The 27,003-nt window shown below is 47.1% G+C and overlaps 1 protein-coding gene and 1 long non-coding RNA gene across 7 annotated transcripts in view; one reads left to right on the plus strand and one right to left on the minus strand.

The window, feature by feature from the left end:
• Nucleotides 1–27,003, plus strand: part of UBE2S (ubiquitin conjugating enzyme E2 S) — a 74,904-nt gene that overhangs the window by 23,773 nt on the left and 24,128 nt on the right. For all 3 annotated transcript variants that reach the window (XM_078774202.1, XM_068110591.2, XM_068110592.2), the window contains one exon: nucleotides 11,564–11,711. In XM_078774202.1, the coding sequence (XP_078630328.1) occupies nucleotides 11,564–11,711 (148 nt within the window). The remainder of the gene's footprint in view (nucleotides 1–11,563; nucleotides 11,712–27,003) is intronic.
• Nucleotides 1–27,003, minus strand: part of LOC137423425 (uncharacterized) — an 85,297-nt gene that overhangs the window by 20,821 nt on the left and 37,473 nt on the right. For 2 of the 4 annotated variants that reach the window (XR_010983697.2, XR_010983698.2), the window contains one exon: nucleotides 12,528–12,681. The exons of the other annotated variants lie outside the window; for them this stretch is intronic. This is a non-coding gene — a long non-coding RNA (uncharacterized LOC137423425). The remainder of the gene's footprint in view (nucleotides 1–12,527; nucleotides 12,682–27,003) is intronic. 4 annotated transcript variants of the gene reach the window in all.

Here is a 27,003-nt window from a genome sequence, read left to right on the forward strand (position 1 = left end):
AGGAGGACAAAAGGTTTGATGGTGAAGTGAAGAGGCACAGTGAGGGGTTGTTTAGGGGGTGGGGGGGGGGGGGCAGAGCAAAGTCGAAGGTTGGAGGAGGTGAAGGTACAGTACATTCAGAAAGTATTCAGACCCCTTCACTTTTTTTCACATTTTGTTATGTTGCAGCCTTTTGCTGAAATTGTTTGAATTCATTTTTTCCCTCATCAATCTACACTCAATACCCCATAATGACAAAGAGAAAACAGGATGTTAGAAAGTTTTGCAAATTTATTAAAAAGAAAAAACTGAAATATAACATTGACATTTAAGTATTCAGACCCTTTGCTATGACACTTGAAATTTAGCTCAGGTGCCTCCCATTTCTCTTGATCATCTTTGAGATGTTTCTACACTTTGATTGGAGTCCACCTGTGGTAAATTCAATTGATTGGACCTGATTTGGAAAGGCACACACCTGTCTATATAAGGTCTCACAGCTGACGATGCATATCAGAGCAAAAACCAAGCCATGAGGTCGAAGGAACTGCCTGCAGAGCTCAGAGACAGGATTGTGTTGAGGCACAGATCTGGGGAAGCCGAGAAAAAATTCTGCTGCATTGAAGGTTCCCAAGAGCACAGTGGCCTCCATAATTCTTAAATAGAAGAAATTTGGAACAACCAGGACTCTTCCTAGAACTGGCCGCCCGGCCAAACTGAGCAATCGGGGGGAGAAGGGCCTTGGTAAGAGAGGTGACCAAGAACCCGATGGTCACTGGTTGAGCTCCATAGATCCTGTGTGGAGATGGGAGAAACACTCAGAAGGACAACCATCACTGCAACACTCCACCGATCTGGGATTTATGGCAGAGTGGCCAGACGGAAGCCTCTCCTCAGTGAAAGACACATGAAAGCCCGCTTGGAGTTTGCAAAAAAGCACCTAAAAGACTCTCAGACTGTGAGAAACAAGACTCTGTGGTCTGATGAAACCAAGATTGAACTGCTTGGCTTCCGTTTTGTTCAGCTACATCACCAACTTGCATAGCAACACTCATTGTTCAGGCCAGCTGAGGCCATGCCCACTTCGCGATGGATTGGTCGAGGGGTTGATGGGGAGATCACACCATTGGGCCAGGTGTCGACTAACGGGAAGGCCAGGGTAAGGAGGGACTCGTGATTGGTCAAGGCAGGGGCAAGAATCTGGCCACTGATTGGTGGAATGAAGGCCGAGGAGGAAGCAGAGCGCCGATTGGCCAGGTACCACTGATGACGTCAGGGGCAAGTAAGAAGCGGCACGCTGATTGGTGGAGAGGACAGCTGACGTCACGAGACAGCCAATATAAGAACTGGCTGGCCGGCATTTTGCCCCTCTGGTTCTGGATCCCTTCGTGGGGAGAATTGAAGAAAAATGGTGAGTTTTGGAGGGGTGGGGTGAGGGGGAAAATTTGAGGATGGAAAATTAAGGGGGAGTGGTGAGCACAGAGATTAGAGGGAGAGGGGTGAGGGGGGAAATTTGAGGTTGAGTAGTGAGTTGGGAGTTTTGAAGAGGAGGGGTGAATTTGGAGTTTTGAAGGAGAGGGGTGAGGGGGATGAGAAGGGTGAGGGGTGAGTGGAAATTTGAACGTTTTGAATGATTAAAGAAAGTCGAACATTTGTTACAGACTGGGTTTCTTGAGATATTCAAATCAGAGATTTGTTTGAGGAGGGGTGGAATGAGTGTGAGTTTAGAGAATGAAGAAAAAGAATTGTACGAGATTGAATTTTTTGTTGTGATGGAAGGATTTAATCCTTTTAGTACGGGATTTTTTTACGAGTACGGGAGTACGCCACACCAGACTTGCACACGGATGAAGGGATAATAAAAGGAATGAAAATAAATGTGTAAATTATCGTGCACTCGGCTTGATTGGCGCCTTGGCAGCGATCGTCCAGTTCAAGCGCGCACTCCAGACGTGGCTCCGGTGTTGGTGGGAAGTAGGCCTCAATCCGCCTTGTTCGTGCGCTGCTAGGCCTCACCGGCTGTCCCACTCACCCTGGCCTTGTGTTCCAGCGGCAAGCCGCCCTCTTCCACGTGTAATCTCTTGTGACGTCCGGAACAAAAGGAGAGAGTCGATGGCGGAGGAAGGCGTGATGGGCAGCAGGAGAAGAAGGGAAGAGAGTCCAAAGTGAGGAGAAGGACGTCCGGGCACGAAGGGTTCCAGAACCAGAGGGGCAAAATGCCAGCCAGCCAGTTCTTTTATTGGCCATGTCGTGACGCCAGCTGTCCTCTCCACCAATCAGCGTGCCGCTTCTTACTTGCCCCTGACGTCATCGAAGGTACCTGGCCAATCGGCGCTCTGCTTCCTCCTCGGCCTTCCTTCCACCAAACAGTGGCCAGATTCTTGCCCCAGCCTTGTCCAATCACGAGTCCCTCCTTACCCTGGCCTTCCTGTTAGTCGCCACCTGGCCCAATGGTGTGATCAACCCCTCGACCAATCCATCGCAAGCCTCAGCCGGCCTGAACAATGAGTGTTGTTATGCAAGTTGGTGACGTAGCTGAACAAAACGGAAGCCAAACAGTTCAATCTTGGTTTCATCAGACCACAGAATCTTGTTTCTCACAGTCTGAGAGTTCTTTAGGTGCTTTTTTGCAAACTCCAAGCAGGCTTTCATGTCTTTCACTGAGGAGAGGCTTCCATCTGGCCACTTTGCCATAAAGCCCAGATCGGTGGAGTGTTGCAGTGATGGTTGTCCTTCTGGAAGTTTCTTCCATCTCCACACAGGATCTCTGGAGCTCAGCCAGAGTGACCATCGGGTTCTTGGTCACCTCTTACCAAGGCCCTACTCCCCCGATTGCTCAGTTTGGCTGGGCGGCCAGCTCTGGGAAGAGTCCTGGTTGTTCCAAACTTCTTCCATTTAAGAATTATGGAGGCCACTGTGCTCTTGGGAACCTTCAATGCAGCAGAATTTTTTTGTCGGCTTCCCCAGATCTGTGCCTCGACACAATCCTGTCTCTGAGCTCTGCAGGCAGTTCCTTTGACCTTAATTGCTTGGTTTTTGCTCTGATATGCATTGTCAGCTGTGAGGCCTTATATAGACAGGTGTGTGCCTTTCCAAATCATGTCCAATCAATTGAATTTTCCACAGGTGGACTCCCATCAAGGTGTAGCAACATCTCAAAGATTATCAAGAGAAATAGGCGGCACCTGAGCTAAATTGCAAGTGTCATAGCAAAGGGTATGAATACTTATGTCAACGTGATATTTCAGTTTTTTCTTTAATAAATTTGCAAAACTTTCTAAAATCCTGTTTTCTCTTTGTCATTATGAGGTATTGAGTGTAGATCGATGAGGGGAAAAAATGAATTTAAACGATTTCAGCATGTGGCTGCAACATAACAAAATGTGAAAAAAGTGAAGGGGTCTGAATACTTTCTGAATGCACTGTTGATCACATAGGGTAAGACTTACGAGGGATAATTTACCCTTATGCCCTAATCTAGTTAACAAGCCCGGCCCCTTGTGACAGGGACGAATATACACTTAATCCGACATTCGGGCTAAACAGATCCCTGCTTTTGTACATCGAGATGGTTCTTCTTCTTCACGACAGTCGGAGCATGATACCTACACAGATCTACCTGATCTTTACATCACTGAATGAATGAGTGATCGTTTTACGGCCATTTTCCCCCGCTAGAGCAGGGGTTAACCTTGCGGGCCCCAGTGTGTAATTGCCCCGTGATTGTCCCTTGTTGATTTATTTCATCAAAAAGATCCGCCAATACAACAACAATTACACTGGCCATTGCACCGTCATGCTGACAGTATAACCGGACATTATGATCGGGCAAGTAAACCCCGCCCCACAACCGCTGATGTCATCCGAACATTCCCGAAGGTGGCTAGACTCCGCCTTAATGACTCATAGCACAGAAACCATGCCCTGAGCCTCATGACTGGTTAAGGAGCCATGGGACGTTATGATTGGTTGGGGAATGACGTCGGCAAGGGACAAAAAGGAGGGTGCATCCCTCTCTCTCGTTCTGGCTGTCGTCACGAGTGGGCGCTGTTGTCTCGGGTGCGCTGGTGAGGAGACGTGTTGGAGCTTTGGAACTTTTGCAACATTGGAGGAGGGGGTGTTGTTGACTGTGGTGCTTTTCGGGGGAGGAGAGAGCCACGTCTCACTTGGCGGAAGAAGCGAGGAAGGGCTGGTTGGCTGCTTGCTCACGCCTCGGCGATATCGGGGCCATTTGTTGGAGCGTTTCCCGCGCGGGTGGCTGCACGGACTTCCAACGATCAGGCTCCTGGAGGCCATTTGAGACACAAAACTGAGTGCCGACCGACTTAAAACATTTATTTTTATTTAATCTTTCCCCTTGTGTGTTTTCGTGTACGAGTGGAGACGTCTCACCGTAGGAGTTATGTGACCTCAACATTCATTTTATTTCCATGCCTTAATTTCATTCTTGGGTTATATATATATATATATATATATATACAGTGAAACCTTGACTTACGAGTGCACCAACGTACGAGTTTTCCGAGATACGAGCCGTCGCTCGGGCGGTTTTTTGCTTTGAGATGCGAGCCGAGATCTGAGTTACGAGCTTACGCCACCCGCCACCAGGTGGGTTCCGGTCACGTGGTTATCTTGCCGTGCAAGCATCTCTGCCGTATATCGCTGTTGCTTTGTTTCCGCATTTTGGTTATTTTGGAAAATTTCTTAGTTTTAACCATGGGTCCTAAGAAATTGAGTGCCAAGGGCAGTACTGAGAAGAAGAAAAGGATGATGTGCTTGGATATAAAACACGTAATCGTCGAAAAACATGAGCGAGGTGTGCGTGTTGTCGACTTGGCGAGGCAGTACGATCGTAGTACTACGATATGTACGATTTTGAAGCAGAAGGAGTCGATAAAGGCTATAACGCCAGCCAAGGGCGTTACGATTATTTCAAAGCTCCGGACCTCTATCCATGAAGAGATGGAGAAGTTGTTGTTTGTGTGGTTGACGGAGAAGCAGCTCGCAGGAGATACTGTGACCGAGAGCATCATGTGTGAGAAGGCCCGAGACATTTACGGGGATTTGGTGCAGCAGACGGCGGGAATATCAACGGACGAGGCATCGGAAGAGTCGGAAACAAAGCCAGTCGGGGATGGTTTGATAATTTTAAGAAGAGGACTGGCATTCACTCCGTCGTCAGGCATGGTGAGGCAGCAAGCTCGAATGTGAAGGCAGCTGAAGATTTTATTATAACTTTTGCCGAACTGATAGAAGCCGAACGATACATCCCCCAGCAAATCTTCAACTGTGACGAGACAGGGCTCTTCTGGAAAAAGATGCCGAGGAGGACGTATATAACGGCAGAGGAGAAGAGCATGCCAGGCCACAACTTGTTCAGAGTGCCGGCGATAGCTCGCCTTCTCTTTGTGGAAAACACGGTGAGATCCTTAACATCCAACAACTAATGGGATGCAAACGGGGCGCCCAGTTTAGTGGTACACACATTGATGAATCACCCTGCCTGTGAAACACCGACATGACAGGTTATAGCTGGGTCGGGATTCAAACCCAGGCTGGACAGTTTAGAGTCAAGTGTGCGTACCTCCAGTCCAGGCCATCCTGCCAACTTGTATGCTGCATACAGGTGAAATATAAAGCGCGAGATATTTTTATATATACTGTATATCTATCTATAATTCCAGTAATCTCTGTACGTTTGTACGTTTGTACGTCTGTACGTTTGTCTGTGACCGCTGTTTCTCGACAACTACCGGTCCGATATACTTGAAACTTGCCAGGTATATTGCTGGGGACCCGAGGATGTGCCTTTTCAAGGTTTGAAATTAATCGGACAAGTACTTACCGAGCTATGGCGATTTAGCCGTTCGCCGTTCGCTTTGCCGTTGCGAATGGACCAAACCATTCATGTAAATAGAGGGGGGGGGGGGGGGGGGTTCTGTGGTCGTTCGCTTTGGCTTTGCGAATGGACCAAACCATTCATGTAAATAGAGGGGGGGGGGGGGGTTCTGTGGTCGTTCGCTTTGGCTTTGCGAATGGACCAAACCATTCATGTAAATAGAGGGGGGGGTTCTGTGGTCGTTGCGAATGGACCAAACCATTCACATCGAATCATCGAATCACATCGAATGGACCAAACCGTTCGCTTTGGACCAAACCATTGCATGTAAATAGAGGGGGGGGGGGTTCTGTGGTCGTTGCGAATGGACCAAACCATTTCATGTAAATAGAGGGGGGGGGGGGGATATAATTTTAGATATATATATAGTATGGGCATTGGCAAGGAACGGGCACCCACGTACGGGCAATGCCCTAGTTTAAAAAAAAATTGGTGTGGTTTTTGGCGGGCTGGAACGGATTAATAGCATTTCAATGCATTTTAATGGGGAAATTTAATTTGAGAAACGAGGAAATTGAGTTACGAGCTCGGTCACAGAACGAATTAAACTCGTAAGTCAAGGTTTCACTATATATATATATATATATATATATATATATATATATATATATATATATATTATATATATATATATATATATATATATATATATATATATATATATATATATATATATATATATATATATATATATATATATATATATATATATATATATAATTTCAAAACACACCTGGTAACAAGTGTGCTTCACTGACCGGGTCCTCAGTCGAGATCCTCATCATCCCGTTTCGGCCCTTCAACCTCTATATGTTCAGCGAAGGTGGGCCAGCAGGGGCACATACGCCTCCACATGCAGCAGCTATACCCGGATGCATACAAAAATCCACCCCCAGCCAGTGAGAACACAGACAATAACAACAAAACCGCCTCCACTCCCAGAATCAACAGCCCCTCATCCACTCACTCACACGCCCAAAAAAACAACCGACTACCACCCTTACAACATGCACCACTCAAACAAAAACGCATTCATGCAAAACCACACCCACTCCTGAAACGCACACGCACACACACACCCATTCACACATCTTCATTTCTCTTCCGTGCTCAGTCACTACCCCTTTAGACTGAAATGAACCACCTCTCACAACCTCAACCTACACTGTTCGACGTTCCTCCATAAACTTCCTCCACATCCAAAGTGAGCCTTTCAAAGCAACCTGGGCCACTTTGTCACACATCCTCATTCTTTCTGTCCCACACACTCCAAGCCGAGCACAAGAAATGCAGAAAAGGAATTGCCAATATACCCTCTACACCCCACCTCAAATGGCTAACAAGAAACTCACCAACCCTTCTCCCGACACTCTGCATCCAGCTCACTGTACTTTCTTCTCTTCCTCTCGTGCACCTCCTCCATGTTCTCTTCCCAAGGTACAGACAATTCCCTTGAATGACCTGTTGTTGCACCTGACCAGATGACGATGTCAGGCCGCAACCTTGTCATACAGATCTCCTCTGGGAATACCAATTGTGGCTTTAGGTCTGCCATCACCTGCCAATCACAAGCATCTGACAGCCCTCTTGCTTTCCACCTCCTCCTCTTTCCACCTCTTACCACTTGACCCTCTGACAAACAACACCTCTCCCCCATCGGTCTCCTTCTCCACTCTTCTCTCTCTCTCTCTCGATCTCAGCATCTCTTCTTGCACCATCTGCACTACCACCGCCAGAACCTGATCATGCCGCCATTTGTATTTTCCTGCTGCCAATGCTACTGAGCATGCTACTGAGCTACTACATGCACTCAGTGCATGCTGCACCGTTCCCAAACCTCCACACCAAGAACATCTCTCCTCCTGGAACAACCCCCACAATCTCAATTTTACTAGTGACGGAAGTACATCATACGTTGCCCGCAACAGGAAACTCAACAATATTGACTCCATCCTCCAAATCTCTTGCCCACTTCACACTTCAATGTCCTCACCCGCACACCTTTCCACCTAGTCCAAGCACCTTGCTGTGCCTGTCTGACTGCTTTCACATATCTCCCCTCCTCCTCCTTTCTTCTCACCTCCCTCTCAACCATCTTCCTCCTCTCTTTCACACATGCCTTTCCCCATCGCTCATGCTTCATCCACCCCAAGCCATGCTTCCTGTGCTGTACTATCCCCACTACCTCCTCCTGTTGCAACCGCTCCTCCATCCCATCCACCTCTGCTCTTGCATTCCACTTCCGACTTCCCTTCTTCTCTGGGAGAGCATTCTTTACCACTGACTCACTTGAATCCCACAACATCATGAACTCCCGCACTCTCACCACCTTAAACTCCTCGGTTAATGATGTCAAGGGAAACTGGAGTTTTACACCCTGACCATAAAAGGCAATGTTCGTCAAACAGCGTGGCACTCCCAACCACCTCACAAACCCGCTCACCACAACCTCCATCCTCTCTACATGCCCAATCGCAATATCATACATCATCAATGGCCACAATACTCGTGGCATCAACCCAAACTTCAAACACCATACCTTCAACTTACCTGGCAAACCACATCCATCAATCCTCTTCAAACCTCTCAAAAGCTTGTTTCTCACCTCCACCACCCTTCCCACATCATTCAACTCCACTGTATACCATCTTCCCAAACTCTTCACAGGGGCCTCTGTCCTCCTCCCCTCCCCAGATGGAACCACCTCCCCTCCCAGCTCAAACCTGTGCATGTTATCGACCACTCCTCGTCTCATCACCACACTCCTCGACTTTCTTGCTCTAAAGTCCATTCTTGGCCACAGCATCAACCTTTCCAGTCGTCCCAGTACCTCTACTGCTGCGTCAGCCGACTGTTGGGCAACTGTCAGATCATCCATGGATGCAAACATCGCTGGCAAACTCTGACCATGGGCAAACTCCACTTCTTTCCCATGTCTACTCACCGCACGTACCAATAACTCCATAACCAGCACAAACAAAACAGGGAAGATGGTACATCCCATCGGGATCCCCACTTCCAACTTCTGCCACTCTGTTACATAGGACTGTGTCGCAAACCGCATCCAAAACTGATCATAATATGCCATGAAAAAATCCCTCAATATCCGTGGTACTCAAAATAAATCCATGGCATACCTGATCGAGGTATGCGGCACTGACCCATATGCATTCTCCAAATCCAGCCATACCACCGCAACATCCCTCCTTTGCCTCTTTGCCTCCTGTAACACTTGCCAGACCATTGCCGAGTGCTCAATGCATCCTGGTGATCCTAGTATTCCTGCCTTCTGCACAGAACCATCCACAAAACCATTCTCTCTGATGAAGCCTGAGAGCCGTGCCGCAAAGACACTCATCAATATCTTCCCATCTACATGGAGCAATGATATTGGTCTAACTCTAAACTGCTCAAGTGTCACAGCCTCCTCCTGCTTTGGAATATAAACTCCTTCCACCCTAGTCCATTGACTGGGCACCACTCCTTGCCTCCATACCACCTTCAGAGCCTTCCACAGATACTCCCTGATGCCTTCACAACTCTTAAACACCTTGTATGGCACTCCACTTGGTCCTGGAGCCGATGCCGCCCGTGCCTTCCTCAAAACTGCCTCAACCTCAGACATCTTTGGGTCTGACAAATCAAATGGAACACCTGGCTCTGTCGGTCTCACCAAGCCTTCGATGTCCTCCACCACTTCGTTCCTCCTTGTGTCTGCATACATGGCATGCAGGTGACCTTCCAACTCTTCCTTCGGTACTTTCAGTACACCACCTCGAGACGGCTCCAACAGATCCTTCATAAACTGAAAAGGATATACACACACACACACACACACACACACACACACACACACACACACACACACACGCACACACTGTACATATGCACACACATGCACACACACACACACACACACAAGTACATATGCACACACACACACTGTACATATGCACACACACACTGTACATATGCACACACACACACACACACACACACACACACACACTGTACATATGCACACACACACACTGTACATATGCACACACGCACACACACACACACTGTACATATGCACACAGCATATCTCCCCTCCCTTTCCCTCTCCCTCCATCCCTCCCCCTTTCCCGATGGTCGATGGCGTTTTGGTTATCACCTTTCTGTCCCCGTGGGCAGTTGATGATACTGTATACTTGGTTTTGAATCCATTGGTTCAGCAGTTTGAGATTTATTTCAAAGATGTTATAAAGGTTTTACCTTCAATCCAACACGAATGCCAGACTCTCCGATGGTGAGGAAATTTTCAAACTATATTTCCCATGGCATGGCACTTGTATGTATGAAGTTTTGCATTGATCTGCTGAACAGTTCCAGATTTTTTTTTTTTTTATGATTTTTTTTTTGCTTTTACATTTTCAAATGGATACATTTTATGATTTGGGATACTTTTATACCTTATTGAACCAGTTAAACCATCTTTGTACACTTTCTTATGGTGATAAAATCCAGTTGTGTAATGTTTGGACCAGGTCAGTTTGGTACAAGTCTGTACTACTCCTTCATGGTGTAATGGACGTGTTTGAACATCGATACTCGTGCGTCCACTTCCTGTCCAATCTCGTTGTGGGAGTCCAGTGGCGTGCTCGGTCTGCAATTCAGTGTCCTTTCTCAGTCCGTACCGTGGACACTTGCTTGATTTTCTTCAAGAGCTCTTTGTTTGACATTTTATTTTACTCCGCTCAAATACACTGCCAAAACGAAAGTGTAAATTGACTGCAAAGCTAAAGACAAAATTCCCGTGTTTTCAAAGTGGTCGAGAAGAATGGGGAGCTAAGTGCTTGGAATGAATAACTGGTATGTACATCTCTGTGGGGAATACAGTTGCTATTGATTTATGATATAATGTGATATAATTCGGACAAGCACAATATTTCCAGTAATAATTCGGTATTTCGGCTGGAAAGAACGATGGTTTGCAGTCAAAATTAATTGAGGTTCAGAACACACCTAATGAGACAGCTGTTACGATTGCTCAATATTGTCATTTTTTTTTTTTTTTCCTTCTTCAGTGTCCCTCTGGAGTAGCCTCTTTTCCCTTTTTTTATAAACTCCAAATATGGTAACCTTCTTTTTAGCCTTTTGGCTGGGGGCAGAGCAGCTGCTAGGTACCTGACCTCACAGCTATCTATGCCTCTACACTTTGGGAAGAGCTAGGCCGGATTTAGGAATGGGCAAGCTGGGCAGTTGCCCAGGGACCTCCACAACCACAACATGGACATATTTCATGAAAAAAAAAATTTGTTAGGAAAAATGTACAGTAAAACTTCCTCCAACGCGGCTTCCTCAAACACGGTTTCCAATTTACGCGCTGAATTAAATTAAACTTCCCCAACGCGAGGGTGTATTTCGCATTTACGCGATCGTGGCTGGTGTTTTCCCAAAGATTTATATTATTCTTATTCCTTTTTAGTATTCTCAGGAAGGGTGGGCCTCCACATGTCTAAATCCGGCCCTGGGGAAGAGGTTTGTTTTTCATTCAACAAGTACCAACTTTCATAACTCTGGAAATCCCTGGAATATGCTGCAGATACTCGATAAGAGATCAAAATCCATCCATATTTCTGTAATATATGGTCCCTTGTACATGTTATTGGAGTTCTAATTATTTTCTGTTCTTTTTCTCAGGTGTCAAACGTTGAAAACTTGTCACCTCAGGTTTTACGGCAGGTGTGGAAGGAGGTAACAGAGTTAGCGAGGGAACCACCAGAAGGTATAAAAGTGTTTTTGAATGAAGATGATACATCAGATGTACAGGCAACAATCGAGGGGCCAGGTGAGTTTTTGAAAGTAGTACGGATCAATATTCTTGTGATAAATTGCGCGCATGCGCATTCTGTGAATAACAGAGGCCAGCTGATGAAACAGGCAGTCGGAAAATCGGTAATTTCGTAAAGTTACGAAAGCTTTCTTTAGGCATACAATAATTTAGAGGTTTGTGACTAAAATAAATTTCAGTATTGGGTGTTGTAAGATTAGTATTGTTTATAAATCCTTTAAAAGTGAATTTGAAGCTTTAAGAATCACTAATACTGTTCAAGCCTTACTGAAGTTCCCGGAGCAGTGTGTGTGTTTGTTTGTCGCGCGACTCCTCCTACAGTTCTGGGCTGATAACATCCAGACTTGCTACATAGGATTAGCATGACCCCAACTGGTTGGTGTATAGGGGTCTTTTTATCTTTGCCAATGGTGTTGGGTGGGGGGAAGAGGGAGAGGGGTAACGATGCAAATTCTCTGTTTTGTGTCGTGTAGTGCCCCTCCAGGTGGGAGAGGGTGTTGCAAGTCCCATCCATTTACAGTACAGTGAGGTGTTTTCAATTATGTAGCGAGAGGTATTTTGAATTGCACGTTTGAATAAGGATAATAACATAACCCCCCCTTGCTACTCCCATAGGTAGTGGGTGCTTCTCGTACATTATAATTGGTGTGAGGAACAGGTGTATGAAAAAGTGTGTGCACATGCTGGTGTGTTTCTGTGTTCTGTTGCCAATATTATCCCGATTCATTCAAAGGAAAGCAAAATAGCCTCTTGGCTATAAACTGGTTAGCCACCCTAATGTATTGTTACAGCTGATGGACCGGTCCCAGTTACCTGACTCGAATCCAGCCTGTCGCATCAAAGCGACCACAACAGTCGACACTTTGAGACTTCCCTGCCACATCTGTGTCTGAAGGCCACGTTACCATGCAGATTGTGAGTTCCAAAGCAGCCCAGTGTTGTGTCAATGGATGTCACGTGACTGGATCTAATTTAGGCCAAGCAACTTGAGTAACGTGACACAGTTGTTTAAGCGCTGTGGAGGAGACTGTGACAAATCATTTCCTGTAACAAGTCTGTCAAACTACCAAATGAAGCAGCCACCACGACTCAGCCCTGAGATCAGCCCCAGGATCAGGTAAATGTATTGAGCAAGAAATGCATGGTATCGAAGGCATGGGCGAAGGAAACGAGAAGCAATTTTTTTTTTTTTTTTTTTTTTTTTTTTTTTTGTATACAAGATCGAGACTCGTGAAAGAGCTAACATTAATCGCACAAAAAGACAAACCGACACACAAAACACAAAAAACAAGGGGAGCGGCAGACAAGATGGGGAGAGAGGGGGAAGGACACAAAAGAGAGGGGGAAGAGGGGGAAGGACACAAACACAACATTTGAGAGCAGGGACATCGGGAGGACTTGGGGGGAGGTGGGAGAGGAATAAAACATATGAACACTGCAAGGACTCTGGGGTGAATTACCGGGGGTAGAAAAGATCAAGGTTTTCGATGGGGGAAGATAAGAGATGGTGGTGAACAGCTGTTTTAAAGACCTGGAGGGAGGAGTGGGATTGAAGGGAGTGGGGGAGTTTGTTCCAGAGGCGGGAGAAAAGGGGAATGAAAGAGTGAAGGTGAGCAGAGAGCCTAGACTTTGGCAGTTTAACCATAAGAGGGTTGCAGGCAGATCTTGTGCGACCTGAAGGAATATTGGGGGGACAGAGCACAGAGAGAGCTGGGGGAGCAAGGCTGGAGAGGAGTCGGTAGAAGACAGAAAGACCACCAACCTGCCTGCGGTGAGTGAGTGAAAGGCCCTCGGTGTTGACTACATCGCAGGAGATTCCAATGATTCTGAAAGCTTTGGCCTCAACAGCGTGAAGCCGAGCAAGGTGTGAGGCAGGAGCACCAGCCCAGAGGGGAGAACAGTATTCCATTGAGCTGCGGATGAAAGCCTTGTATGTGGTGAGGAGCTCAGGTGTGCCAAGGAAGGACTTCGCACGACGGAGGATGCCCAGTCGGCGACTGGCTTTGGAGGCCAGCTTGGAAATGTGGTTTTCCCAAGAAAGATCATGGCAGATAGTGAGACCCAAAAGCTTGAGCGACAGAACTTCTTGGAGAGGATTGTTGAGAAAGTAGATGGGAGGGTTGTCCAGTCGGTCCTTTCGGAGAAATTGTGCAATGCACAATAATCGACAATAAAACAAACCTCTTAACCCACTACTGATCATATGCGCCCACAGTATCGAACGAACGGGATGCCTTGATTATCTAATTCCTTGTCTGGGCCCACATTGATACCACATTAAAGACAGAGAGGTTTTGACAAGACAGAAAAGGGTGTTGGTGAGGAAATCCGGTGAGTTCCGCAGAGGGAAGTGGAACACATGAGATACACCAGAGGCAGACAATGTTTACATACTCTCCCACGATGTGCATTATGACACATTTGGACAAGCATTAACCAATAAATTTGGCAACCAAACATGAGGATTGTTTAATCAATTAACTGTATCAAACCAACACGGATGACTAGATCACATAATCGGATTTAATAATTTTAGTCACATGGAGCACATAAACCATGCAAGTTTAAGTTCCATTCACAATTGAATAAAACTGCATAGTCATTAACGCACAACCAGATTGGTTCAATAGTACCAACGATGGGAATAATCAAAGCATTTCAGCATTCATAAAGGAACTTGCTCTGTACTCTGGTCGGACAGAGGTAAAATGAGAATGTTGATCGATCCATCCGAATCTCACAGCCAACAACTATCAAATCTCCTCGTTCTTCCGATGTAGACCATGTCTCCACGTCGCGAATTATGAATTAGCGGCAGCTTTCTGAACATGCTGGATTTGACATATGGGAGGCGACTATGTCAGTCGTAAGCCAGATGTGACATATGGGAGGCCTGCAGATTAATCACTTGCACATCGGAGGCCCGCAAATTAATCACTTGCACATGGGAGGCCCGCAAATTAATCACTTGCAAAAGAAAGGAAGGCGGGTGGAAGGGTGTTGTCCTGTACTTTTATTACCCTCGCCAGAGGAGATGGTATTGCATTTGAGTCTGTTTGTCTATTTGTCTGTCCGTTTCTGAACAAGATATCTCAAAAAGTTGTGGACGGATTCAGAATAAATTTGCCAGAGATGTAGCCTATGTGACAAGAATGAAATGATTAGATTTTGGTGAGGATCTGGATTCGGATCCGGTTCGTCGAATTTTTAAAGTGATTCTTCACCATTGGGAGATAGGACCAAAAACTATACATAGCAGGATATCTCAAAACGTTGTGGACGGTGATTCCTGTGATTGATTTTGATTAAATGTGATTCTGTATTGTGATTTTCAGGTCTACTCTGAGATACAAAACGTAAACTGTTCACCAGGCGGAGGTATGCTCTCCACTGAGTGTCGTCCTAGTTTTCTCTGCAACCATTGGTCCGATTGACAGGAAATTTTCACCATAGGTGCAACTCCACCTGTATACCTTTTAATAATTATGACGTCATAGGTCATGTGGTATGGGCGCCATCTTGGAAAAACCGAAAAACTTTGCACCTCTATCTCAAAAAGCGTTGCGTAGAAAAAATTGAGACATGGCTCATTGTAAAAAACTTTCCATGGGGAATAACATGTTAATGATGGCATCGGTGCCTCCATTATGACGTCATAATTCGACAAGTATAAAATTTCATCCGATCAAGATGAAATTTTTTGAGCATCATCTATGGATAAATTGGTAGAGAAAAAAAAATAATGATGTCATTGGTAATGTGGTTCGGCCGCCATATTTGTTTTAATACAAAAGCCTTAAAAACCACTAACAACCTGTCTTGGCAAGGGTTGGCAATCTCTAATTGCTCTCTCTCTCCTCTCCTCTCTCTCTCCTCTCTCCTCTCTCTCTCCTCTCTCTCTCCTCTCTCTCTCTCCCTCTCCTCTCTCCTCTCCTCCTCTCTCTCTCTCTCTCCGTCCTGCATGTGACCACCATGAACCATATATCTCTGGCCCACGAATATTATCTACAAAGTTGTACTAAGTGAGCTTCACACATACTCTAGGTCAGGGGTCAGGAACCTTTTTGACTGGGAGAGCCATAAAAGCCAAATATTTCTAAATATATTTCATTGAGAGCCATATAGTATTTTTAACGTATAATAAATTAAATATGTCTTACTTTTAATGCGACTTCTGGTGCTGCATGGTTTTGCTGATGGCCTTGTAGTCTGGTTCATACGTGGTGAGGTTGAGCTTCATGCAGGCGTTGAGGCTTCCATCAGTTAAACGTGTTACATATTTATGTGAATGTATGTGGATTACCATTCAGGTCTTTGCTTATCCGTGTGTAGTATATTAAGGGTTGTTGTGATTGGAGGGTCAGGAGCCCTTCTGATTCTGAACAAGTGGCCGGAAACGGAAGTGACCGGAAACGGAAGAGAAAAAGACACGAGGAAAAGGGACGAGTATTCTTCTTCCTCGCCCCGCTCCGACAAAAGGTGGGATCGACCTTGCGCTGCGTGGAAAAGCGGCGTTCCGAAGCCTGTCTGGCGAGAGGAATTACCGGGACGTGTACCTGCCCGGTGGAGACGTCAAGTTGACGTGGGGCCGTGCATCGACCCCGCGTCTGGCATCGTTCGCGGCACCGTCCAAACAGACGCGTGCGGGTCGCACGTTGGGGCCTAACGCGCCTTGCAAGCGGCGTGGGGTTTGGCTGGCTCTACCGTATCCGCTTCGCGTGGCCACGAGGGGCTGCAGCCACGGTGCCTGGTACGATACCTGCCCGGTGGAAACACGTCCACCCGGGGTTCGTTCAACCGCCCGAGTGCGGCGACGGCGACCATCATCTTGGTCAGGAGGGGCCCAGAGACATTGTGCGGGACCGAGACCAAAAGGGTGTCGTGAGTACTCACCGGGACACACATGTATAAGATGGCCATCTTAATCATAGGGAATTGATTGTGAATTGGGAATTGGTGATGGTTGTGTATTGTTGATTGCTCGGGGAAAATCTCCGTGGTTGTGTCATTGAAATTGTATGGTATCATTACCATTGGAAATATATCCTTGAACATCAGTTGTCTCCTGGGTGAAATTCATATGGATTGCGTGGCGAAAGCGCATATATAATACAGCTTGCTGGCGGAGTTCCTCTCACGGTCCGGGGGTCACCGAGACCAGGTATTCACCGAGGGGACCACGTAACAGAATTGGGGGCTCGTCCAAATTACGATTTGCGGTTTCGCAATTGGGTCTACGTCCGGGATTTAAAATTGTATAAAATAATAAAATAATAATTTTTTATTAATTAAAATTTATTAATTAATTATTAATTGGTAAATTTTTTTGAGAAATTGGGGTAAAGTCTTGGGTGAAGGTTAACAGGTGTTAACGATAGGCACCATGGCGTTTGTGGCACAGAACTTTGGGGTAACCCCGAGTGAGGCGCAGTTCCGAGCGTTGCTAAAGTCGGACCTCTTGAAATTGGCCAAACATTTTAACTTGGAGGTCCGAACTAATTTGAGGAAGGCAGAGTTGCAGGCCACGGTGATACAATCTATGGTGGGATTAGGAACATGGGACGAGTTAGCCTGGGAGTGGCTACCCGAAGAACCAGAAGACGTTGAGCTCCGGAAACTGGAGTTGCAATTACGGAGCCAGGAACGGATAAAAGAAGAAGAAAGGAAAGCAGAAAAGGAAAGAGCAGAAGAAGAAAGGAAAGCAGAAGAGAGAAGAGAAGAGAAACAAGCAGAAGAAAGGATGAAAACAAGGGAACTCGAAGCAGAGGAGAGAAAAGCGGAAAGGGAATTAAAGGAACGTGACATGGAGCTTCAGCAAGAAATTAAATTCAAGGAGCTGGAGTTAATGAGAGAACGGGGAGAGGCACCACCCTTGCTGACGGGGTCGACACCTTACCAGAAAACCTGGGATGTGGGCAGACATGTGAGGCTGGTTCCACCGTTCAGTGAAAAAGAAGTCGCGAAATTTTTTCCACACTTTGAGAAAGTGGCTCGACAATTAAACTGGCCGGAGGAGGCTTGGACCATACTCGTGCAAAGTGTGCTGGTGGGGAAAGCTCAGGAAATTTATTCGGCGCTACCAATGGACCAATGTGCAGATTATGAGGTACTGAAGACGCACATCCTCAAAGCGTATGAGTTGGTTCCGGAAGCTTACAGACAAAAATTCAGGAATGCCAGGAAGAGGGAGAGTGAGACCCATGTGGAGTTTGCCAGAGTGAAAGAAAACATGTTTGATCGGTGGTGTGAGTCAAAAGGAGTCGGGAAAGACTTCGAGACATTGCGGGACTTGATCCTGGTGGAGGAATTCCAGCAGTGTGTCCACGAGGACATCAAAGTGTACCTGCAGGAAAAGAAGGTACCAAAGTTGTGGGACGCAGCCACCATGGCAGATGATTATGCCTTAACCCACCGAATAGGGGTCCACGAACCTAACTCCTCGCCTAGATCTCCGCAGGGGAGGTGGGGAACAGCAGGTGCGGAGAACGACCATACATGGCGGCGGCCTCGAGATGATTATGGGGACAACTATGATACCCCACCGGTTCGAAATCAGAGGGATGCGGGCCCAAGACAAACTTATAGTTCGGGGGGCCCGAGGCAGACCCCGAGTTTTTCCTCCGGGCCTACTTGCGCGTTTTGCAAGAAACCTGGACACTTGATGTCCAGTTGTTACCTCATGAAAAGGGACAACCCAGAGCGGAGTCCGACTATTACAACTCCGAATGCGATGGCTAGCGTAAGAAATCGCCATCAAAAGGGTTACCAACCATTTATTTCAGAGGGGTTTGTGTCACTGGATGGAGCCTCGACTAACCGGAGACCGGTTAGGATATTGAGGGACACAGGGGCCCATCAATCTTTAATGCTTGAAGGCATTTTGCCATGGTCCGAGGAGACGGCAACGGGGGATAGTGTTCGTTTACAGGGGATCGGGGGCGGTGTTAGTGCTCCCCTTCATGTCATCCATTTGGAGTCCGATTTGGTGTCAGGACCGGTCACCGTCGGTTTACAAGCCACGCTTCCTGTAGAGGGTGTATCTGTGGTTATCGGGAATGATTTGGCCGGGGGTCAAGTTTATGGTAACCTGAGGGTTGGTAAAGAGCCCAGCAGGGAAAATAACACCACACCAGCTCGGGATGGCGACAAAAGTGCCAAGTTATTTGTAGGGGGACTGAACTTCAAAACAGAGGAAGAAGTTCTGACCTCTGTCTTCAACAGATATGGGCCGCTGGTGGAAGTGCGGTTGGTAAGAGACTGGGAAACGCAACAGTCAAGAGGGTTCGGCTTTGTCACGTTTGCCAGCACAAAAGACGCCAGAGAGGCAGAGAAGAATTGGAATGGCAAGGATTTGGAGGGTCGGACCATAACAGTAGGGAAGGCATTTCGTAGGCGTCGAGAGGTCTACAGGAGAGGACAACTGGGCGGTAGTTTTGGTGGTGGCCACAATCAATATTATTATGGAGGCTCCCTGAGTTACGGCCGCTCCCGAAGGAAGGATTGGCAAAGTAGTGGCCGAGAAGGAGACCGCTATTCATGGGACTACAGGGACCAGTGGTCCCACCCTAATTATTAGGGAAGTTCTGAGAAGTTGAAGCACTGAAGGCGGCGGAGCCGCCGAGCCAAGATTCCTACACGAATTAACCGTGAACGCCGTTCCTAAAGGCGTCCATGTAGTGAACTTTCATGCACGGACTAACCGTGAACTCCACGTTCCTCAAGGCGCCCATGTAGAGAACTTTCCTGCACGGACTAACCGTGAACTCCGCGTTCCTAAAGGCATCCATGTAGTGAATACTCGGCTTGGCCTCCCAGAAAAGTGCTATCGAGTGGCTTAACTTTGGATCTTTGATCAACCCCTTAACCTTCATTCACAAGAAACTGGCGGTCAAAGTCAGAGGGTCAGGAGATGGAGTTTGATTTGGCAGGGACAATGTCGTTGCTGGTGCTTAGTCCAGAGTGAGTAATCTGGAGGGGTTGTGGTGAAATTTTGGTTGCTTTATTTTTAAGTGATAACTGTGCCCGGGGGCAACGGATAATGTGGGGGGGGGTTGAGTTATCTGGTTTGTTTCTCCAAATTGGCCGGCAAAGAAAGTTTTCGCTGGGTTCAAACTTTCTTTCTTGAAGGGGGGGAGTGTTACATATTTATGTGAATGTATGTGGATTACCATTCAGGTCTTTGCTTATCCGTGTGTAGTATATTAAGGGTTGTTGTGATTGGAGGGTCAGGAGCCCTTCTGAACAAGTGGCCGGAAACGGAAGTGACCGGAAACGGAAGAGAAAAAGACACGAGGAAAAGGGACGAGTATTCTTCTTCCTCGCCCCGCTCCGACAAAAGGTGGGATCGACCTTGCGCTGCGTGGAAAAGCGGCGTTCCGAAGCCTGTCTGGTGAGAGGAATTACCGGGACGTGTACCTGCCCGGTGGAGACGTCAAGTTGACGTGGGGCCGTGCATCGACCCCGCGTCTGGCATCGTTCGCGGCACCGTCCAAACAGACGCGTGCGGGTCGCACGTTGGGGCCTAACGCGCCTTGCAAGCGGCGTGGGGTTTGGCTTGCTCTACCGTATCCGCTTCGCGTGGCCACGAGGGGCTGCAGCCACGGTGCCTGGTACGATACCTGCCCGGTGGAAACACGTCCACCCGGGGTTCGTTCAACCGCCCGAGTGCGGCGACGGCGACCATCATCTTGGTCAGGAGGGGCCCAGAGACATTGTGCGGGACCGAGACCAAAAGGGTGTCGTGAGTACTCACCGGGACACACATGTATAAGATGGCCATCTTAATCATAGGGAATTGATTGTGAATTGGGAATTGGTGATGGTTGTGTATTGTTGATTGCTCGGGGAAAATCTCCGTGGTTGTGTCATTGAAATTGTATGGTATCATTACCATTGGAAATATATCCTTGAACATCAGTTGTCTCCTGGGTGAAATTCATATGGATTGCGTGGCGAAAGCGCATATATAATACAGCTTGCTGGCGGAGTTCCTCTCACGGTCCGGGGGTCACCGAGACCAGGTATTCACCGAGGGGACCACGTAACATGAGCGTAGGTTGGTCTTAATGTTCCTCATATGCGAGAATGACTGCTCACATGCATATGTAGAGCCAAACATGGTCAATACGGCAATACTCACACGCTGCATTGTGTGGTATGTCACAGGAAGCTCGTTCCATGTTTTAAGAATCAGCTGGTCTTCAGGTTGAAGATTTTTCATTTCTGTCCACTTGTGTTCCCTCGCCAGCTCTGCTCGCTGTCGCGCAAGACTTTCCAACTCTCCATTAAGTGACTTGAACTTACTCATCCACATGTCTGATGCTTTCAGGTCAGCAACTTCCAGCTCAAAGTCTCTGATAGAGACCCCGGGGATGCATGTCAGGTCGATTTTGTCCACTGCACACTCATGTGGATGAGTGATGAACTTGAAAAGACCAGTGCGCGCACGAAATTCTCCAAAACGTGCTTTGAATGACTGCAGGAGATTGGACGTAAAGCCAGCTAGCTGCTGGAGATCCAGATGTTGAGTGGAGTCACTTGCTAAGCATGCATCTCTAAATTGTTGCAGTCTTTCAAAGTGCAGAAGACGACCTGTTTCAATGTCCCTGAGAAAGACTTCCAGCTTGCTTTCAAATGCAAACACTGCTTGTTGAAGGGATGAGATTGTATTTCCAATACCTTGCATTTTCACATTGAGCTGGTTCAGATGGCCAGTTATGTCCACGAGATAGTGAAACTGCAGGAGCCAGTCAGTGTTGTCTAGCTCAGGATGCTTGACGCCTTTCATTTCAAGAAAAGTCCGGATTTCACTCAGGCAAGCTGCAAAACGGCTGAGCACCTTCCCCCTTGACAACCAACGCACGTTGCTGTGTAAAAGCAGACCGGGATAATGATTCCCAACTTCTTCTAACAGAGCTTTAAACTGGCGATCATTTAAAGCTCGGGCAACAATAAAGTTGACCACTCGAATGACCAGCGACATCACCTCACCAAGCTCCTGGCCACACGTCTGAGCGCAAAGCGCCTCCTGGTGCAGGATGCAATGAAAACTTAGGATGGCTCTCTTTTCATGTTCACGGAGAAGCGCTACAAATCCTTTGTTCTTCCCCAACATACAGGGTGCACCATCAGTACAGACAGAAATAAGTTTATCCATCGGTAGTTTTTTTTCTTTAGCAAACTCCATGAAAGACGTGAATAAATCCTCTCCTCTTGTTGTCCCTTTCATTGGCAAAACAGCCAAGCTTTCCTCACGCAGTGTGTCACCTGCAGCATACCTGGCAATTATACTGCACTGAGATAGATGGCTAACGTCTGTTGACTCATCTAACGCGAGAGAAAAGTATGTCCCGGCGTTTATGTCCTTAATTTGTGTTTCCTCGACTTGATTTGCCATCATGATGCTACGATCGTGCACAGTTCTTGCTGACAGGGGCATGTCTTTTATTCGTTTGATTATCTTGTCTTTATTTGGGAAGTCATCAAACAGTTCATTGGCCACATCAAGCATGAATGTTTTGGCATACTCGCCATCTGTGAATGGCTTTCCATTCCTTACTATTGCCAAAGCACCCGCAAAGCTAGCGGAATTCCCGTCACCTTGCTTGGTCCACACACGTAGTTGCTGCTGACTCGTCTGCACTCTCCGCTGTAGCTCTTCGCATGCCCTTTTCCTGCTGTCCCCCGCTGGATATTTCGATGCAAATGAAGCATGGTGCGTATCGAAGTGCCGCTTTATATTTGACCGTTTCATCGATGCAATTTTATCATTGCATATTAGACATACCGCAGATCCTGCTCTCTCACCAAATGCAAATTCCTCTGTCCACGCAGCCTGGAATGCACGGTAATCATCGTCTTTTTTCTTTTCGCCATCTTTTCCGTTACAAGGGTTGAAGCGGATAAACTAGTTGGCTATCTGATAAAATTGATTTCTTCACCTTTACAATGACGCGGACATGCTCGCGAGCCATTGGTTCCCGACCCGACCCACGGGTGACCCGTGACCCGTGAAATTTATCTTCAAAACTAATTTCTGTTTACTTTAAAATGACACAGTATTATTAAGAAATATCACAAGTATTTTAAAATCAGTTCCAAACTGATATTTTTTTTTATTTTTTTTTCCAACTCAAAATTGTCTGGGAGCCATATGCCGTCACCGGAAGAGCCATATATGGCTCGCGAGCCATAGGTTCCCGACCGCGGCTCTAGGTGATTGTCTAGGTATGGTGATTATCACTGTGGCGACCATGTCATCGGTATCGCATCGGCTATCAAGGTATTGGTGTTGGTATCGGCTATCAAGTGTGGTTTGAATTACCAAAGGTGGTGGGGGTGGGGAGGTGGTAAAAATCATTAAGCTGCCTGCAAGTGTAAAAGGGTATTTGGTTTGCGGTTGTTGTGAAAACTTCATATTTTAACAAACAATTGTTCTTTGCTCTTGGCATGGATGTTATTCTTGGACCAAAATTAATTTTTGTATACCGTATTTTCCGGTGTATCAACCGCGGTTTTTTACCGATCGGAAAACCCTAAAAAAGGTGGTGCGGTTGATACACAGTAACAGAAAAATTTGTGCATTGAAAAACTATCATATCAACGGGACGTAATCTTTATATTACTTTGGGGTTGCGGGATACAATGATGAATGATCGTCAATTACGTTACTAAGGTAGGTTCAACGCCGATAACTGCTGCCAGTCAAAATACAAGAAAGTTTGAAGTTTGTAATATTTGATTTTTCTATGCGTGTTTGTGAAAATGTGTACTTTCACTAGTCCTCTTTGAATGACAGATCACATAGTGAATAGAGTATGCTAAATAAAGACAGGATTAAGTCACAAAACAAAAGCATCAACATGGTAAACAGGATGTTTTGCATGGGACATACCTATTGTCTAACCAACGCCGCGGTATTAACCTCTTGAAGTCGGCTTTGATGCCGCCGCATGGGCTGGGCGAATGTATAAAACGGAAGAGGTCAACGGGGAGTTTCACCATTCGTTCTATCCTGTTCGACCTATCAAGACCAAGATTCACCATTCGCTTCTATCCTGACCAAGACCAAGCTTCACCATTTGCTTCTATCCTGACCAAGACCACGAGATGGCACCATGATCATTCACAGCAGCTTTCAAGCTCCGTGCCTGCAGGTTTGCAGAAGAGTTTAGTAATCGGGCGGCCGGCCGACACTTCGTAATTGACGAGTCCGTCATTAGACGCTGGCGGACTAACAAGCAGACGCTGGAGACTATGCCGAAGAAGAAGAAGGCGATGAGGGGCAAAGCAGCCCAGTGGCCGGCCTTGGAGGAGAGACTGCTAATGTGGGTGAGAGAGAAGCGAGCCGAGGGACACGCCATCGCGACACTAGCGTTGCGACTCCAGGCCCGACTCATCGCCAGGGAAACAGGGGTCGATGACTTCACGGCCAGTACGTCTTGGGCATACAGGTTCATGGGTCGTCATGGCCTTTCCATTCGCCGGCGAACCCACATCGCACAGAGTCTCCCTGATGACATAGCAGAGAAGACTGCTAATTTTCAGAAGTTCGTGATCAAGTTCCGCAAGCAGCACGACTATCCCCTAAGCGCATCGGCAACGCAAATCAGACACCGCTGACCTTCGATGTGCCTCAAGGGACCACCATCTCGGCCAAAGGTGACAAGTCGGTGTCCATCACTACAACGGGTCATGAGAAAGATCGTTTTACGGTTATGCTAGCGTGCACCGCTGATGGGGGAAAGCTGCCGCCATATATCATCTTCAAGAGGAAGATGCTACCAACAACACCAACAACAACAACAACATGCATTTTAAAGGCCATGTTCCCTGCTAGAGCGGGGGTTAGCCTTGCGGTCCCCATGACAATCTTCTCCATTTTGCCCTATTTTCTGCATCTCTCCTTGTTAACCCCCTTGCCCGCATTTCTTCTTCCACCATCTTTAGCCAAGTCTTTCTCGGTCTTCCCCGCCTTCTACTTCCTTCTACATTCATTTCCATCACTCTTCTCAACCAGTCACTTTCATCCTTCCTCAACACATGACCAAACCATCTCAAGCTGTTCCTCTTCACAGCATCAATCACAGGCAATATTCCCATCATCTTTCGCAATTCATCATTTGTCTTCCTCTCTCTCAACGATACTCCACACATCCATCGAACCATTCGCATTTCCACCCTTTCCAGCCTTCGTTGCTGCTCTACGTTCATTACCCATGTCTCGCTCCCATAAATCATAACACTTCTCACACATGCAGCATACACCTTTCCCTTCAGCTTCAGCGACACTCTCCTCCTCATCAGCACGCCACTCAGTTCCCGAAACTTCTTCCATGCACATCTCACTCGAGCAACCGTTGCCGAGTCTGATCCACCTTCTCCATTCAGCATGTCTCCGAGGTAGCAAAATGTTTTCACACCTTCCAGCTTCACGCCGTCTCCAAGATCCAACTCAACATTTCCTCCATCTGCAGCTCCCTCTGTGCACACCTTACATTTGAATGTAGCTGCCACACTGGTTAATGACCCTCTCAGACCACTACATTTTTGATGAACCCACTCAGCACACATTGTACATTGAATGGAGTTCACTCCGACACCCTTCCTGCACACAGCACACGGCCACTTCCCAGTTCTTTCCACCTCACCACATGCTTTACCACTTGCCATCACCTTTGTCTTTCCGATATTCACCTTCAGACCTTTTGTCTCCATACATTCCTTCCACTTGTTCATCTTTTACTTCAGTCCATCCATACTTTCCGCAATCAACACCAGATCATCTGCATACAACAACTCCCACGGTAAACCCTCCTTTACGGTCTGAGCCAGCACCTCCATCACAGCTACAAATAGTAGTGGACTTAGTACCGACCCCTGATGCACTCCCACCTTCACCTCAAACTCACCACTGTTCCCGTCCTTTGTCCTTACAGCTGTGCGTGCTCTTTTGTACATTGCCATCACTACTCTGATCAACCATTCCTCCACTCCTAACTTCCTCAATGCCCATGTCAATACTTTGCGTGGAACCCTATCGAATGCTTTCTCCAGATCAACAAACCCAAAAAACAACTTCTTCCTCTTATCCATGTACTTCTCCTGCAACTGCCTCACAATGAAAAGCGCATCTGTCGTTCCTCTTCCTGGCATAAATCCAAACTGCATTTCGTCGATCTTCACTTTCTTCCTTATCCTCCTCTCCAACACCCTTTCCAATACCTTCATTCCATGCTCCAATAACTTTATCAAGTTAAATATCGAAATATCGACGACGAAATATCAAGATGCTACCAAAGGATAAATTTCCTCCGGGTGTAATCGTTCGTGCCCAGGCCAAGGGGTGGATGTACCAAGCGCTGGTAGATGACTGGCTCCGCGTCGTGTGGGGGAGACGAGTTGGTGGGCTTTCGCGGCGACGGAGCATGCTCGTCCTCGACGCCTTCCGTTGTCACAAGACAGAGGAGACAAAGTCAATGCTGAGGGGGCTCAATACTGATCTGGTGATGATCCCGGGTGGCATGACGTCGCTGCTGCAGCCGCTAGACGTTTCAGTCAACAAGCCGTTCAAAGACAGTCTGCGGCGCTGTTGGTCGGAGTGGATGCTGTCGGGAGACAAGACCTTCACCAAGACTGGGAGGATGAGGAAGGTGGACCTCCCGACGATCTGTAACTGGATACTGAAGGTCTGGGAGGAGTTGCCGGCAGCCATCATCGAGCGGGCCTTCCTCAAGTGCTGCATATCTAATGCCCTTGATGGCACTCAAGATGGCATCATCTGGGAGGATGAAGTGGCAGTGACCGACGATGGAGAAGAGGATAACGACGACGATGATCTCGCCTACCCAGACTCGGATGATGATCTTCGTAATGTCTTCCCTGAAGAAACAGATGACGAGGACTTCTTCGGATTTTAGAGCCTAAACCCAACGGCCCTTTTCCGACGATGGAGAAGAGGATAATGACGACGAGGATCTCGCCTACCCCGACTCGGATTGGACTGAAGAAACGGATGACGAGGACTTCTTCGGATTTTAGAGACTAAACCCAACGGCCCTTTTCAGGGCCCCACATTGGCAAGAGCCAAAACCCAACGGCCCTTTTCAGGGCCCCACATTGGCAAGAGCCAAAACCCAACGGCCCTTTTCAGGGCCCCACATTGGCAAGAAAGAATAATTATAATGTTTTTAAAATTCTCTTTCAACTCATTTCATGTATTTTCACTCTTTCTCTGTCTTCAGTTTCTCTTTCCTTTCATCATATTTCGCTTTCCATTTTATTTATTTAT

The sequence above is a fragment of the Myxine glutinosa genome, chromosome 3, assembly GCF_964187855.1.
Source record: "Myxine glutinosa chromosome 3, kmMyxGlut1.1, whole genome shotgun sequence".
NCBI classification, from domain to species: domain Eukaryota; kingdom Metazoa; phylum Chordata; class Myxini; order Myxiniformes; family Myxinidae; genus Myxine; species Myxine glutinosa.